The sequence below is a fragment of the Callorhinchus milii genome, unplaced genomic scaffold (genome assembly GCF_018977255.1).
Source record: "Callorhinchus milii isolate IMCB2004 unplaced genomic scaffold, IMCB_Cmil_1.0 Scaffold3, whole genome shotgun sequence".
In the NCBI taxonomy this organism is placed as follows: domain Eukaryota; kingdom Metazoa; phylum Chordata; class Chondrichthyes; order Chimaeriformes; family Callorhinchidae; genus Callorhinchus; species Callorhinchus milii.
The window spans coordinates 52,670,106-52,688,184 of record NW_024704744.1 but is presented as its reverse complement, the minus strand read 5'-3'; the positions used below and the strand labels follow the sequence as shown (position 1 = coordinate 52,688,184).

At 38.6% G+C, this 18,079-nt stretch overlaps 1 protein-coding gene across 1 annotated transcript in view; it reads left to right on the top strand.

Moving 5' to 3' along the window:
- rev3l (REV3 like, DNA directed polymerase zeta catalytic subunit) overlaps nt 1–18,079 on the top strand; it is a 69,569-nt gene that overhangs the window by 30,994 nt on the left and 20,496 nt on the right. Inside the window, 10 exon segments of the mRNA XM_042332846.1 lie at nt 483–608; nt 1,638–1,884; nt 2,339–2,481; nt 2,935–4,914; nt 4,917–7,557; nt 10,065–11,014; nt 13,807–13,889; nt 15,868–15,993; nt 16,307–16,511; nt 17,190–17,301. Coding sequence (XP_042188780.1) covers nt 483–608; nt 1,638–1,884; nt 2,339–2,481; nt 2,935–4,914; nt 4,917–7,557; nt 10,065–11,014; nt 13,807–13,889; nt 15,868–15,993; nt 16,307–16,511; nt 17,190–17,301 — 6,613 coding nt within the window.

The following is an 18,079-nucleotide window of genomic DNA, read 5'->3' as shown; positions in this document are numbered from 1 at the left end:
CATGGAATTTCTCGTGTTTGGAATGGAATGAGCCCTCTCTCTCCAGAAGGACACATCCTGCTTATAATCCCAGAGAGTATTTGGTGCAGGTTCGCAAGAGTCAAAGCTTGGGGTCCCCAGAGTGTGCTTTGAGACTTGGTCCTAATGTGAAAGGTGGTATATCAAATGTTCATATTATTATAATGTTGTGCAGTGCTTTTTCAACTACTGATCAGTGGAGGTTGAATTTACATTGTATTTCAAACAACTTAATAGACTAAATTGGTCAAAGAATTTTGATCCTATTAGTAAAACCGGTTTAGTTGCTAATTACAAATGCAGTAATGATAACCTCAGTAATAAAATCCTGCTGTATTTTATCTTGGTGTCTTTGCACATCTTTGTAGTTGATGGAAATGGTTCCTTATAAGGAAATGTACATTGGAGGTGTAAATTGAAATAGCTGTATTCATTTTGTTTTTAATTTGCATTTGATTTCACAGGTGTGAGCCAACCAGATGCAAAGTTTGAGGATGCGATAGTTGATGAGGAAGCAATTCTAAGTGTAATGGAGAACAGCCAGACTTTTCACCCTTTATCTCAAAGGTTAATTCAGTCCCCAATTCTCAGTGAGTATAAGATTCAACACTTATCTGTTGCTTAAATCAGATATAATATTTTTTAACAAAATTGAAACATTTATTTTTCCAAATGGACTTTAAGTTAATGCGTTCTGATTGACTTACGGCAGAAAGTGGTGAACAAGTGGTGAGAAAGTCCTGTCCCCTTATGGAATTCAATTGTCAAGTTTAAGAGGAACTTCATGAAGAGAGTGGTGAGAATGTGAAACTCGCTGCCGGAAGCTGTAGTTCAAGCCAAAAGCAGCAATGTACTTAAGAGGAGCTTGGTATCGCATCTCCATTCTTTTCCCTTATTATCTTCAACAAACGGTTTTAATATTCCCCATGAAATAATTAGATTTCATCCCTCCGCCCCCCTCGGATTTCTGGGGTCATCTGCAAAGGTGCCAGTATTCTCTGGTAACTTGCCCAAATGGCAATTGTTTACATATGAGCCTTAATGGCAGATATTGGCAGGCAATTCAAGAGTATCACAACTGAGCCTTTTGCTGACTTGCACAATGTCTACTTACTTGCACTTTCTGAGGGGGAGGGGGGTCTATTGAGAGCAATCAGGAATGAGAACTCTAGGTATGGATTTCTCCCCGCTTTTCTTCCTGATCTAGAGGCTCTGAAGCTGCCTTGCCTGAGATCAGCTAACTGCAGAAGCCAAAATTTTAATGACTTTCTGGTTTATATGGCTTCTCACAAATCTTTTCTCACCAGGTGATCAGGAGAGATCATATTCTTGTTTTTAAATTTAAAATGAATGTGCTGATCTCCATGCTAAAGCATTATTTGGATAGTTTGTTTGAAATTAATCTTAGTCTTGTGCAGTAATGAATCACCTCAACTATTGTTTACTGTTTTGTGAACTCCCTGCCACAAGAACACAAAAGCCTTAATATCCATGCTGCTGTGAATAGTTTTTGATATCTACCGTTTTGAAATTGGTAGACGAAGACATTCAGTTCTTGTGGTGAGTGAGATTTGCTGTATGTGACCTTAAAAAAAAAAAGCCACTCTTTGTTCACATAGATACCAGTCAGGATCAAGCAATGGTGCACCTGTTAGCAGGGCTGGAGGAGGATGGATATGAAGTTGAAAGGTCCCCTTTTGCATCTGGTGGGTCTCTACAGCAACACTCTATAGGAAACTACAGCTATCAGCAGAACAGTGATAACGAAGAAAATGAGCCTGAAATTCAGAAGGAAGAGCTGGAGCTGAGTTTAATCATGTCTCAGCGCTGGGATGGTGAATTTACAGATAAAGTTGGCAAGATGAGGTATGAAGTTTACAAATATAAATGCATACATTTAAAAATGCTAATGCAACTTCCTTAATAGAATATCGCACAGAAGCAAGTCATTTGTCCAACTAGTGTGTACCATGTCATCTTCTATAGTGAGAATAATTTTCTAAAGGATTTTTTTTAACTTGATTGTTAATTTGTGATCAATTATTGATCTGAAGAAAGTTTGTTTTTAAATAAAATTACACAAACCAATGTGGAAAGATGTTTAGAGTTTAATTAATTTAAAAGGCACTTTGTGTCTATTCTATCCCAATTCCAAGTGAGTGGAGAAGCATATTACCAAATATCCTTGAATACAGAAAGATTTCTAAGTTGAAACTTTATTTATTTAGATTCAAGACTGCAATATTTTGCGAAAGTCTTGACTACTGTAAGTATGAAATGAGGTTGCCAGTAAAATATGTATGTTCTTTTAAACTCTTAGATTTTCTGAGAAGAACATAAGTGACTGCTCATCAGAGGAAGATTATGTATTTTCTGATGATGAGATGGTGTGGAGAGGAAACCGGAACATGCTGGCTAATCTTTCTATTCCTCAGCTTGATGGAGCAGCAGATGAGAATAGTGGTATGACCCAGTATTTACATATATCTTTCAGAATGTAGAAAGACATGAGTGTTTAATTGTGATCTCTATTTTATTATTGCTTTTAGTAAGCAAATCCTGAAATACAATTTTTGTATCTTATCTCTTAATAGCTACGAATCCTTTAAATTCCAAAAAGTACTGTCTACTCTGTTTTTGAAGCCCTTTATAGTTCATTGTTGCACTACTGAAGTGTTAGATGATGGGCACGTGAAACAATTTAGTACCCTTTTTGAATGTTTTACTTTTGTTGTCCTTATTTTGAAACCATGAACCATTTCTCTTGAATTAACTATGTAATAGAAAAAATGTTTTCATCCAACTTTTCTAAATCCTTCATAAGACCTCTACCAAAATCCCCCATTCAGTTTTCTCTTCAAAAACTTTTTTTCAGATTTTCTTCATTATATTTTCTTTCATTGTTACTGATTTTAGATAATGCTGTCAATGAAAAAGATTCAAGAACTCATTCGACGTTAGCAGTCCAAGATAAAATACTGGCAAAGACTACTTTTCACAAAGAAGCTGTGATATTACAATCATCATCTGCTCAGGTTGGATTACAGTGCAACCACACAGGTACCATACATAATACAGTCAATGATTTCGACTCTACAGGATCTCTGTCTTATCAGAATTCATTCATCACAGAAATGATTCCCGAACACTCAGCTTCTAAGTTTTCTAATGAAGCTACTGGTGATTTAAAATGTAATACACCCAGTGAAGACTTTGACATTTGCAATGCAAAGTTAGTGGATGCTACTGTGGTAGATAAGTCATCAGATACAGTGTGTGAGCGCAACTGTATAATTAGTGGCTGTGAAAAGCAGTTATCATTGCACACTGATAGACTCCAGAAAGTAAAGAAATACATCAGCATTGACAAGAATTTACCTATACAACAAACCGATCTAACCAGTGATGAATTTTATAATAATTCAATTATCAGTTCCTTAGATGGGAGGAAAGCTAATAACATGCTTCCTACATTCAGTAAAAAGGAAAACTGCATTTGTGCTAAGCCTATGATTCCTCTAATAGGTATAAAAAATGGGCTTCAACTTTTGGAAGAGCCCAAAACCACAAGAACAGATGTTAAGGAAATGTGTGTTGAAAACAACGTTGAAAAAAGTCTTAATGAACTTAAAATTAGATATGAAGACTTTCACGCAACCAGAAGGGAAAAAACTATTATTGACCAACATGAAGCACAGTATACATTTTTTCCCAGTGTTGTACTTCCCAACTGCCTCAAATGTCCAGAAAAAGTCTTTAGTAAATCTTGTAAACTTAAGAAACAAGATGACCGAAGGTTAAAACTCAAATTGAGTAGAAAGAAATCAAATACCACTCTAAAAACTATAGCAAAATCTGGCACTGCAAAGATGAGGAATGTAATTTCTACTGAAATAAATACTTGTAGCAAAGAATTACTAAATAATGTATCAGTTGATCATAACTCTGTTCCAGTTGATGTAGCTTGTACTAGTGATGCTGGTGTTAAGGGAATTATTTCAGAAACTGAGATATTTAGTATGGAAGAGTCTCCAGAGAATGGCCAGGAAGGTCAATCATTCAGACTAGCATGCAGTAAATATACACTGAGAACAAAACGGAAAGTAAGCTATGAGACGGAAGACTGTGAACCTGGTCAAGGCTCAGAAATCTTGAAGGCAAGTCCAACTGAATCTGAATGTTCAAAGGCTAAGGAAAAAGAAATGGATAATTCTCAGCGCTCACGTAAACGAAGAAGGCTTAATAAGAAGGAGCCACCTGTGATTATAAAATATATTATCATTAACCGTTTCAAAGGTAGAAAAAATATGTTGGTTAAAATTGGAAAATTGGATTCAAATGAGGATCAGGTTATGCTTGATAATGATAAACTGGAAAAGTATCAAAAGCTTTCACCATTAAAAGACTGGTGGCCCAAAGTCACTGACCCTCCTGTTGCCATTAAACCTCTTGTAACACCTACTCCAAAGAAAGGAAAAAGAGCAAAGGTTCAGTCAACCTTAAAGAAAAGAACTGGAAAACTCAAAAAAACGCAAAAGAAGGAAAAACGTATCATTGCAAATAAAAGTCAAGTAAAAAGAAGTGAAGTTTCTACAAGAAAAATGGAGTTTGCAACTCTTTCCCCTCCTTCCCCTTGCTATAGCGCTGAAGCTGATGACTGTTTATTGGAATATAAAGATGTTATGTCTAAACTTGGCTTTATGTCTGAAAGAGCAACAAGCCCCTGTAAACACTCACCACCCCGATGCTGGTCACCAAGTGAAATACAGGATGAAGAAATGGCACCCATGGTTTCATTGGAAGAAGATGTGGTAGTAAGAGACTGGGATTCAGATGATCTTAACAATTCTGGAGGGAAAGATTCAATTCAAGGAAATGGGAAACCTGAAAAAAATGGCAATTAAAATCTCGGAAGAAATCTTCCTGCAACTCCAGCACTACAGCTAAGAAGAAGAAAATATCCCACAAAACTAAGCAGGTGACAGATGGTGGACTAAATAAACCAAAAGAACAGCCACCAAAGAAAACCAGGAAAAGGAAGAGTCAAAAACAGAAAAGTACCAACCCAGTTCTTGATGGAAAAAAGGAAACCTTTCAAAGTTCAGAAATGAAAAGACAAAATGGAAGTTCTCAGTATGTCAATGATGAATTTCATTTTTCTAAAGAGCCACCTAAAAGTAAATTTCATGCAGATTTTGATGGTTCATTTGTTGCAGAATCCGAGGCTGTTTCCAAGGCTGGTGAGCAACCAGATATTCCTCTCAGTGTGTACTCAACAGGGCACCTTCCTTCAACCCAACCTTATTCTGAAGAATTTCAAGGAGATTCTGGGGGTTACTATCGTTCTCTGTTAGAGACTGATAACCATACAGACTTACCTGGCTTTTCTTTTCCACCAGATGAGCAAGTTTCAGAAACACTTTCTCAATCGAGAACAACATATTCCCATTCAACTCCACATTTTAGTCTAAATAAAGCAAACCCTTCCTGTGTACAGTCTGATACTATTTATATGTTGCGTAATAAAACTGAGGTGACAAATTTCCGGTTACCAATGGACACGCACATTACTGCACAGCCAGGTTTTATTTCTCAAAGGGAACAACGCTTTGATCACTTGAGCTCCTCCTCCAGATTACCATCCCATTCAGAAACTTATCAACTGGCATGTCAGTCAAGTGAAAGTAGCTGCAGCGAGCATAGAAACAATCCATTAGAACAGAGGTCAGAGGTGTTGAGTCCCGCACAACTTGTCAATAGTCAACAACCTTTTGAAATTAAGAGAATGCAAAATGTAAAGGATGTATCTTTGCGTGAATCTGTACAAAAGTCGTCATTATTTCAGTCAGAAGGTGAGATTGATAGCAAGAAAAACTCTTCTTCTCAAACCATCCAACAATCCAAAGTTGATCAAGAGCCAAATCCTAATTCTTTACGTCTTGCCTCTGAGGAAAGTCGTCATTCAATGTGCTTACCAATAAATAATGTTACATGTTCAACTACTGAGAGTTCGAAGGTGGGGAATGAAAAGGATGGGCGATGTCTTGATCCTGCTACTTGCGGCCACAGTAAACCATTAGGGAAAAAAGTTTGGGGGAAGGTGCAAGAAACTAGAAACATTTTGGATATATCTGATTTTACCCCACAAAGAATAAAACAGAGATCTCTGTCAGAGACCTTTCTGGGTGCCAGCGTATCCCAAACTCAGAAATCTGAACAAATCGTAAGAACGGACAGTCAAGCACCAGTCAGTAATGGTCCATCTAGTCTTGCTGTTTTAAGAGAATTGCTGCATAAAAGGCAACAAAAAGCACAGGAGGCAAATGTTCAAACATCCACACTGAAACCTCAATTTAATCGAAGTACCTCTTATCCAACTGAGCAAAATGAATCAAGGAAAATTTCTGCTGACAATGAATTTTGTGTTCTACTCCCTTCTGCACATCCCAAATCTCCACAGACAACTGTTCAAAGAAAAACTACTAAAAATTCAAGAACTGTAAAGATTATGCAGAAAAAACCCAAAGCCCAGAAATGTGAATTACCAAAATGTGAGTCGACAAGGAAATCTCAGACTGCTCAGTCTAAATGTCCCTTTTCTGATGACAGCCCTGTTTTTCATTCTGACCCAGGCTTTGATAGTTGTTACAGTTTTGATAGTTTATCGCCAGAACTTCCACAATCGTACAATTTTGATATCAATACTGTTGGGCAAACCAGATACTGTACCATATATTCTGGGTGTCAGTTCATGCCAGCTGCTGAGCAAAACCTGCCTCAGAAGTTTTTAAGTGATATTCAGGAGTCTGTTCCAGCCCAAGCAGTATTAGCGGAAACTAATGTACGCAAGTGTCAAACCAGTGAAACGCAACAGCCTGACCAGACACATCAGCCTTTAGACAATACAGAATGGGTCAGATCTGGTTCAATAAGCCCTGACCTATTTGAAAAGTCGCCTTTTAACAATGGAGAAAAGTTGAAGCTTTCAAATAAAAATTCTAACCTGGCATTTTCAAATGCTTTATCAAGTTCTTACGAGTGCTCCAATATTCATTTGTCTTCATTGTCTACAATGGATTTGAAGGATCATGCACAGAATCAGTGTAATAGTTTTTTGGACAGTGATGCATCCTGTAGCCCTGCAAAATCAACAACTAGCCAAACAACACTGATAGATGAAGGAAATGGAAGAGATTGCTTGTCTGTCCATTCTGCTGGTTCAAGTCCAAAAGCAGTTGTGGCATTTCCTGGCGATGATAGTGCAGCAGCTGGCTGTGAAGATCAGGAGCTTTGTATATTAAAATATGGTAATAGCTCCCCAGCTACATCTAATAGTTCTCCAAGTTCTGTTAATTCTCCATCACAAACCAAAAATAATTGTTATATCAACCGTACATCAGGTGCTCACGTTTTAAAACCCTTAATGTCACCACCAAGTCGAGAGGAAATCGTGGCAACCCTACTTGATCATAATCTGGCTGAGGCTATCTACCAAGAGCCATTCTGCAGTGATCCTTCAGATGCCCCAGAAAAACCAAGGTTAGTCTGTTAAGATATGAAAATAACTGCTTGCACAGTCCACGATTCCAGACCATTGTGGAAAAATTTACTCAAAACTTTTTCAATTTTTTAGTCTGCAAACCATGTAATCTTAATTATTCATCATTAATTCCCTTCCCATGTAAGAATAAGATTGATCCATCAAACAATATCCTTTTAAGAAATCAACTCAAGTGGTTTCCTGTTCCCAATAAGCTTCAATTTCTTTCTTCTATCAACACTGAGTCTCCTATTGTTTTACATTTTCTGCAACAGTTTTATTCAAGTTTTATGAACTTTACAATGTTTTGCATTCTCTAAGATGGTTAACTTGGTGGAGGAATTCAGAGAAATAAATTTCTTTCATACACGATTTTGCCAGAAAGGGGTGTTGAAGCCATTTAAAAGGCAGCTTCACACCATTATGTTTAGCTAGCATAGACATAATGAGCTAGTGAATAGAAAGGTTGCAGTACAGTTGGAGGCAGTGCAGCTCATTGTGACTGTTGAAATTATCTGGTCTTATCCCATTCCCTGGCTCTTTTTCAATACCTTTAATATGATTGATTAATATTGTTATTTAAGTATTTATCTCATGAACTCATATCTCATATTTATCTTTAAAAGCCATTGTGGCGAGGCATTCCACATTCTGACAACAAGATTACATTTGTATAACACCTTTCACGTCGGAAGGACGTCCCAAGGCGCTGAGCCAAGGCGGGAGGATGTCCCAAGGCACCTTTGTATTGGATGGATGGGGAGAGTTCCAGCCTTTCTCCTTTTTCCCTTTGGTCACAAATTTCACTTTGTCCCCTCTTCTTCCCAATTATTATTGTTCCATTCGTAATTTTGAAAGCATAGCCTTTTGGGACAGTGTTATCTGAATTTTAGTATATAGGGATTCACCATATATTTGAACATTTAATCCAATATATTGAAGATGCTCCAAACACTTCTTCTCAAGACTCATTTTAAGCTTTGTTTTTTTTTAAAAAAAGCCTAGTTTCCAAGCTTTCTCACTTACTGTATGAATACCATGGAGATGAAGGCAGGAAGCATTCTGAGACCATCGATTAGGTGCTTGACAGTATTTCCCGTGCTTAAAACTAGGATTGCAGGAAAAGTAATAGTCACAAATTGGCAAAATGTTTTTATCGCAACATCATAAGTATTTTCATTAAAAAATATATATCTGCATAAACAAAGGTAATTCTAGGTTCTTTGAGTATTACTTTCACTGTCAATCATTCTCTTTGAAAAAAATACAATCAAAAGACAAAGAATGTACAGCAAAATATTTCTTGTTTACTTTGGCAATTTTTTTTAATGGAAAAGACAAAACAGCACAGATGGCATTTCCCGCATTGTCCTGTTTCCTTAAAGTCTGGTCACATCTAGACTTGGAATCAAAATGTGTACAATACTTTATTGCTTTTCTTTTTTTATAAGTTAAAAATTGACATTAAAGCTATACAGATTGATCAGCTGCCATTAAGAAAGTTGTACAAGATTGATTAAACAACAACAAATGGCATTTATGTAGCTTGCGCCTTTCATGCCAGGAGGACCTCCGAAGGAACAGGACAGTCAGGAAGGTCTTGAAATGTTACCTGAATATTGGTATATAGGGATTCACCATAAAGGTCCCTTGAAGGAGGCAAGGGAGGGGGTGAGGTGAAGGTATTCTGGAATGGAGTTCGAGAAAGTGGGGGTAGAAAGACTGAAGGCCCAACTGTCGATAGTGGGGCGGGCAAGGTGGGGGGCATGGAGAGGCCTGTCGAGTGGAGGAAATGGGCTGGCTGATAAGGTTTTAGCAGGTCGCAGAGGTAGGGAGGGGCAACACCATGCAGGGCTTCAATGTGAGGACAATGATCTTGAACTCGATCCTTTGGGGGAATGAGGATCCAGTGGAGCTGGGTAAGGATGAAGGTGATAGGCTTGTGGAGCAGGAGAGGACACAAACTGCAGAGTTCTGAATAATCTGTGGCTTGGGAAGGGAAGAGTTGAGCAGTCTGGAGAGCAGGGAGTTTGCATTCTCAAGATTCCAAAGGTAACGAAAATGAGCAATGCAGAAATATTTGTTTTACAATCTATGGTGAAGGCAGTTAAAGAGAAGCTCGTTGAAGTCCCATGTGTACAATTCTATAATCAAGGTAATCCTACATTTAACTTCAAATCAAACTTTCAAAAAAATCTTTCCAACTTAAATGAAAATTGGTAAAAAGGAAAACCACCATGACTGGTATCAACCAAAGTCATGGGATAAAACCATGTAAAGTGCCGTTAGATGCATGATGAGAGAGTCAGTGTTCAGAGAGATGAACATCAATGAAGGTAATAAGAGTGTAAGGTGAGAGGTTGATGATGTAATATTGTAAATTCTTGTATAGCAGATACAGTAGATGTAGGGTTTGTCATGCAGGTTATATTGTCCTACTTTGATGGCTACTGGGTAAATAAGTATTCCAGCTTACTGAACATTTTTTTTTTCAATTCCATTATAGGGAGATAGGAGGACGTTTTTTGACTGTTGAAACCAGACTACCCAATGAGCTGCCTGAATTTGATGGTGATTTTTCATTGGAAGGCCTGCAATTCTGGAAAACTGCCTTATCCGCAATGACCCAAAACGTCAGACCTGGCTCCCCTGCCTTTAATGGAAATGGTCATTATGCTGCTCAGGGAAGTGAAAGAATTGGTACAGGAGCTCCTGAAGACCGAAAGATCATAATCCTGCCATGTAGGAGTGCACCCAGTGTACAAAGGGTGCATTTGTGGCTTCAGGCAAAAAGGGAGTATGAGCGGTCAAAGAAATGCTCAAAAAATCAGGTTGAGCTAACGGAGCACATCAAACAAATTCAACCCACCCATCTTTCTCAAGCAGGTAAGGATCCCAGGTCTGAAGAGTTGACCAAGGCAATTTCTAAAGCTCCTAACCAAGAACAAGTTGTAACACATCCAGGTAAAACAAGTGCATCTGACGCCTCCTCTGAAACTCCACTTCTACAAACCCCAGGGGATTGTACCTTTGGAGAAACACAATTGCCTAAAGCAGCAGGTGCAGATGATGATGATGATGATAATGATGATGATGAAGAGGAGGAGGAGGATTATCATGCATACAGTTCTCCCGATTCACCAATGTTGCCTCCTTGGCAGCAACCAAGTTCTCCTGATCCAAGGCAATGTGAACCAAATGAAGAGAATGTGGAGGTGACTGATGCAAAACAATGCCAAGGCACTGAGTCCACACTACAAGTTGGCGTGGCGCCAACTTGTAGCAGTGAGCCACAAGGTAGCAGGCCAGGTGATGAGCAGCAGCTGCTAAAGTCACCACTTCAATCCAGATTGCGAAGTGCTGGGAATTCTGCATCCATCGTACACAGCACACCCATTGCACAAAGAAAAAGTGATGGAATTCCTGAAGCACTTTACTGTACTCCTATACAAATGGGTAGGTGTTGAATTTTATTAGTCATCTTGAGTTGAAGTTACTAAAATATGTTAAGCATATCAAAATTAGATTTCAGATTCAAAAATTCAAATATTATGGTGTTCTGAAATTCACAGCATCTTTTATTATAGGCCATCATAGGGCATTCAGGTTATTTTATTTCATTCACTTAATAGAATACCACCAATAACCTGTGTGACCTTAATTCCATTAAGGGAATACCGCATGTGTATTCTTCTCTTCTACATCACTTTCTTTTTTTCCCTTTTACCCTGTTCACCTTCCTTGTTATCTGTTTCCCTTCTTGTATTTGATGTGTTCGCTAAAACTCGCTTTCACAGCCACATCTCTTTTCTTAGCAACTGTCTCAGGTTCCAACTCATTCCATGTGGATTCCGGCTTAAATTCCACCCTTCTTGCTTCAGATACACCCTCTGAAGATGACCCATCCCTCCCTCCAATCCACCCCTCGTATATTCACTATCCCTTCTGACCTTCCCCTCTAATCTTGAACAATCGGTCCACCTCTACCTCCTCCCCAAGTCCACAAACAGGACTTATAGTAGACTTATAATTTCTGCCTGTTCCTGCCCCACAGAACTTATTTCCTCTTACTTAGATTCTATTTTTTCCCCATTGTCTAGTCCCTACCCACCTACATCAGCGACTCTTCTGACGTCCTCTATCACTTTAACCAATTCAAGTTTCCTGGACCTAACCGTCTCATTTTTACGATGGACATTTAATCCCTCTACACCTCCACCCCTCACCAAGACACCCGGCAGGCCCTCCACTTCTTCCTGGAACAGCGGCCCAACCAGTCTCCATCCACCACCACCCTCCTCTACCAGGCTGAGCTTGTTCTCACATTGAACAACTCTTCTTTTTACTCCACTCACTTCCTCCAAATAAAAGGTGTCACTTTGGGAACCCGCATGGGTCCTAGCTATGTCTGCCTTTTTGTAGGATACATTGAACAATCTTTGTTCCAGTCCAACTCAGGTCTCCTCCCTGACCTATTCTTCCAGTGCATTGATGAGTGTGTTGGTGCTGCTTCATGCTTTCGCCCTGAGCTGGAAAATTTCATTAATTTCATTAAATTTATTACATTTCCAACTTCCACCCTTCCCTTACCTTCAAGTGGTCCATCTCTGACTCTTCCCTTCCTTGACTTTTGTAACTGAAGTCCTTAAAATGGACAAATTCAGGCCAATGAGTCTGGTGCTAGTCCCTCCGCTGAACCAAACAACTACACTTTAATCTCATTCCCTCTGTGGCCTTTTATATTTTTGGTATATTAATACTGAGAATTTTAGATTTAGAATTGATTTTAAATGAGTTTCTCCCAACTCAGTTGGTTAATAGTCACCTACAGCAAACTCCTTGCACCTGTTGATTCATAGATGTAAAAGGGTTAGGCAAAGATTGACTAGGAAGAAAGTTTTCTCTCTTTCATGGTGAGACTTCAATACAAATACACTATTTTGGTAGTTTGGAGGCAGAGAGCAACAGGAACTGGGAGGGAATATGTTCAAACCTGAAGAATTCAAACTTGGCAACCCACCCCACTACCACCGCCAAAGGCAGTGGTCCATTTGATAGCAAGAGGTTAAAATGCCTTGATGCAGGCTTTCTTTTGGCCATTCAATGGAGAGTGAACCTACCTTTCTCTTTCAGGTGCTGATCTTCATGCCTGTGCATTTGCCCCATTAAATTTCAACAAGCACAGTTTTTCTTGCAAGGCTTTTCCTCTTTGGAAGTATAGCAAATTATTAAAAAATAACCTAGGTTATAACTTACTTTAATGAAAGGTAGGGGCGGTCTCTATTACAGGCTAAATCAATTGAAGTCAATGTCTGCAGTCTGCTTTACATATCTCAAATAGCACCTGTAAATAGTGGCATTTGTGTGTAGACATGAACATCCTGCTTAGTGTTTGCTGCAATATGCAAACCACCTAGCAGTTCCAACTGTATTCTTACAATGATCAAGTGGTATAGTATATGGTGCCTATAGTCTTATCACAGCAGTAAAAGTCTAGAATTGTAATATATTGAGTAATATCAATAGTACTAACATATATGGGTAACTTGAATTTTAAGTGCCAGTTTGTGTACGTATAGAAAAAAATTAGGGACCATTCCAGATAGCTATCCATTGATCCCTGCTGGAAGTGTGTGTGTGTGAGAAAGAAATGCTGCACGGATAAATTTTCTGCCAGCATAGGTTCATGTGTGAAGAGTAGTAAATTGGACAATGTTTTCAAAAACTGATGGCTCTTCCATGTAGTTTGTTGTCTCAATTCATTAGTGTGTGTCACAGAGTGGTGGAATGTCACGTTGTGCCCTTGATCTTACCATATGAATGAGTATGCAGTCTGAACAAGGCTACATCAGTTGTCAGCAAACTATTTTCACACTGGAAGGGATGAAAAAGGGGGAGTCTTGGAAATTTAAGTCAGATTAAGAACAACGTATGTAGAGGTCTTGGCACAAAGCCTTTTCCATCACAGAATGGCAAAATGATATCATACCATGGAACTGAATAGTGAAGAGAGTGGGTCTAATGATCATTCTAAATAGCTTAATGGAAGTATGTTGTAAGGGTTTACTACAGTTCGTCACTTGTTCAGATTTCAGTGTATATCCTGCATATCACTTACCAGATGAGGAATTCTAGTTTAGTTAAAATGAATAATTTAATGTTTTGCACTTTAGTAGATTGTTTGTTGTAAAAATGATTTTTGTTATGTTCAGTGAAGTATGCAAAACTTGTAGCTTTTACCACTTTAGAACCCAGGCTTCAAAAGATGAGTCAAAGAAAAGCCAGCAATTCTGACACCTTGAGGAGAGTGCTTCTCACAACACAACTTAAGGTAAAACATGATGATAATAATAATAATAATCATAATAATAAACCTTGCATTTGATATAGTATATTTTCATGTCATTAAGATGGTGCAGAGGTGAGGGTAGAACATGAGCTGTAGAGTTCTGGATGATCTGTAGTGTATGAAGGGAGGAGTTGGGCATTAAAGTGCTTCAAAGAATATATTGTAAAGTGGAATAAAAACAAAAGTTGCTGGTAACACTCAGCAAGTCAGACAGCATCTATGGATTGAGGAAAGTGAGTTAATGTTACAGATCAATGGCCTTTCATCAGAACTCAAATTGTAAAGTGGAGTGACTGGTAATTTGTGGACGAAATGTTGCAGCCAATTGTGCACAGCAGTGTCCCACTAACAGTCGTGGATTGAGTGACCAACTTATTTTTTGAGGTATTACCTTAGGGAAGCGATCCACCAATTGACTGACAACTGGGTTCCTACTTACTGGATTACCGATTCAACGGCGCATCGCCCCACAGCACAATAGCACATAAGAGTTATACATAATGCAGCATTAAGAGTTCATAGGTTGGTTATATTCATTTTCTTTGAATGTATGAAGGTATCCAGTCTCTCTAGCTCAGCTTTCCTAAACCTCAGCCTCTACTTCGCCCTCTGAGCTGCCAAATCCTCGTTTATGCATTCATCGTGTCCAGGCTGGATTACCAAACACCCTGCTTGCTGGACTCACCAACTCCTCCCTTCACACACTACAGACCATCCAGAACTCTGCAACACATGTTCTACCCTCACTCGTGCACCAACCACCATAAGCCTATTCCCCCAATCCTCACTCAGCTCCACTGGCTCCAAAAGCCCCAGCAGATCAAATTCAAAATGTCCTCATATGTTTTTTTTTAAATCCCTTGCTAGAACTCTACTTCTGTTATCTCCTGCATCTTACCACCCCAGCCACTCCCACTAAGCATAAAATAGCCTGATTCATGTTCCTTGTCTGACCTGCCCCACCATTAGTTAGCAAGCTTTCAGCCATTCTTCACCTGGTTTCTGGAACTCCATCCCAGATTGCGTCCACTACTTTCCCCTTCTTTAAAGTCCACCATAAGACGTTTATCTTCAACCCCTTTTTGGCCATCTTTTTCTCCAATATTCCTCAGCTTTCCCCGACCCGAAGCTGAGGCTCCCAATCAGCTCTGTGAAGAACTTTGGACATTCTCCCGCATGAAATGTGCTACTGTGTTTTTTTTTCTTTCCAGCTCTTATGAAATTTATCTACCTGTCAAAATAAGTCAACCAAAAGCATCTTGTCTGAGTACTGTCTAGTTCTTTGATATGGTCATATTTAAGGTGTCAGCCTGACTCAATGATAGCCCTCTTGCCTCTGAATCAGAATATTATGGATACAAGCAACGTATCAGGACTTTAAGATCACAGTCTAGGCTTAAAATGGGCTAAAGGGCAATCTTCATCCAAACCAATCTTGAGAACTTGTGTTATCTTGTGAGGCTAATATTTCAATGCATTGGATGGAGGACATTGGTGCCATTTAAACTGGTCTCATCTCCTATTCAGGTGGACATTAAGGATTCCAAGACAATGGTTGAAACGAGAAGGCAGTTTTCCAGATATCCTGACACCAATTCCCACATTTTAAGACATGGTCATTCACTTCATGGCTTTAGTGGGACACCATTCCAGTCTAGTTTCCTGCGAAGATTGATACATGAATCTCAGCGATTTGGTGGGGTACCAGAAGCCAACCAGTACCTGTAGAACCGCACATCAGCATTAGGAAGCTGGAGACCAGAGGCAGAAGGATATGCTAATGAGGGATAGAGCTAACAAAATATTTAGACTCATTTTGAAAGCAGAAACGGGTTGGCAAGTTAGAGGGATTGAGAGAAAACAGTATTTTACAAAATACAACAATGTACTTCATAAAATGTTTCTGTGAACATTTGTTTTCATGCAGCTGTATGCATTTACCTTTTCCTCACTCTTCTAGAATCAATTTGCAGCTCATTCTTCTGTTAAGAAAGACACCTCCCAGATTGAAGGAGCCACTCTAAACAACTCGTATGGTTTCAAGATTAGCCAACAAAATCTCAAGGATGCAAAAGCTTTACATGAGGTATTTTATCTTCACCTTTATTTGTCTTGTGAGGTCGTGAGCCCTGTGAAAACTGTGAGCAAAGTTTGCACCAGTAAATTAGAATGTTCACATCGTCTCTAAGCTTTTTGTTCTTGCTTTATTAGACTGTTAATTTCTTTTTAAAAAAGGTATCCAAATCAACAACGTGAATGCCGTTTATTTTCTTTCTCTCTGGTTGAGTTCAGATGTGAATACTGATTTAATTTGAAAAAATACTTCTGATCTAAATTAATTTAATATCCAAAAATGCTAAGCTATTGGCTCTTACATGTTTGTGTTCCCTTCTTTGCAGGTGCAGTACCTTGTTCTCATGAGTATGGAATTACATGCTCGCACAAGACGAGATTTGAAACCAGACCCTGAATTTGATCCTATTTGTGCCTTATTCTACTGCATTTCATCAGATGCACTGCTCCCAGGATCTGATAAAACAGAGGTCATCGGTGCTCTATTGGTTGATAAAGACCACATCGACTGCAATAGAGACTCATCTTCTGGTATGAAACACAGGCTACCTATCAGTGAAAGATATGAGTCATCATCTATTAATGAAAAAGATGAATTATGATGGCAAATTTAATATGCCCATAATACGAGTACAAAGTCCAGAAGCTACTCAAATTAACTTTAAACAAAATTTAACTTGAACATCTGTAAAGTTGTTAGTAACTTAGAAGATGAAATTTCTCTTGCTACCAAGTGTAGCGACTTTCTAGATGTGGGTGTATAATGGGGGAAAATACTTCAGCAAAATAGTTGAATCTTGGGACAACTGTAAGAATGGAGTCCTGTAGCTTAGTGTTTAGAGCACTCACCTCGCAAGTGAGAAGACCTAGGTTCGATTCCGGGCAGGGTGAAATGTTGGCAAGTTTGCCTAGTCCTGTTTACCTAGCAGTAAGTAGGAACTGCTTGTTAGTCGATTGGTGGATCACTTTCCAGGGATAATAATCACTTAAAAACATATTATACATATTTGGTCACTCAATCCACAACAGATTGTAGGAAATCTAAGACTCTCTCAACCATACCATACAATTCAAACATTAGCATTGTCTGTCTGTTTTGCAGAAAGTTTCAGGGAAATGATATAGCTAATATAAAATGTAAAAAAAAAAACTGGATTCCTTCATATTTTGGCATTAAAGCAAATTTCATTTATGTACTGTTCATTCCAGGAGTCCGGAGTCAGGCCCCACTGCTTGTTAGATCTGGTGTCACAGGTCTGGAGGTTACTTATGTGAATGATGAAAAAGAGCTGTTTCAAGAACTTCTTAACCTCATTAGAAGGTATTTATTTATGGTTCTTACGAAGACTGAATATTATAGTTTCCTGCACATGCTAAAATTAATATTGCAGGATCTTCTGTAAAGAGTATATTGTGAAGATGCCCCTCCTGATTATGAATTTAATATATTTAATCTGGGACACATTTCTACACACAAATGTTTTAGCCTGTTCTGAAAGCAAATCTGCATTTCTGCCAATAGTTTTGCTTTGTGCTTCCCAGCAATACTAATTGTGGCATAGATTGGTGGCTACATTTAATCATGATATAATCTTATCGTAATCCATGAGAAGATGGCTGCTTTATTTTGTGAATGGGGAAGTTGCAAATGAGCTGTGAAGACCTGCCCTGAGTGTAATGCACATTTAAAGATTCTTGTCAAGTAATTCTATACAACAATTTGTTTGTGCTTTTGTTAAAATTATTTTGCCTAAAAGAACAAGAGTACTACAACCCTCAGTGCAACCCTTCTTTAAACTAGCTGTAAACTTTATTGTCCCTTGCTCATTAAATATACTGTTTATAGTATTGGCAATTAAGCTGCTTTGCTGTCATCAGTATTATGATGAGTGGAATGATAAATTAGTAATTCCGGTTCCACATCACAGTCAAGGTTGTTGTAAAGTAAAATGCCCTATTCCAGAATTCTGAGTATGTGCAGAACACCAACATTTAATGTTTTTTTTATTTGTGGGTGGTTCAATGAAATACCTGGGAATTGTCAACGTACCACACATTAGTGAGCTCATTTGATGTTGATTTTTTTTGCGCTGCTCCTT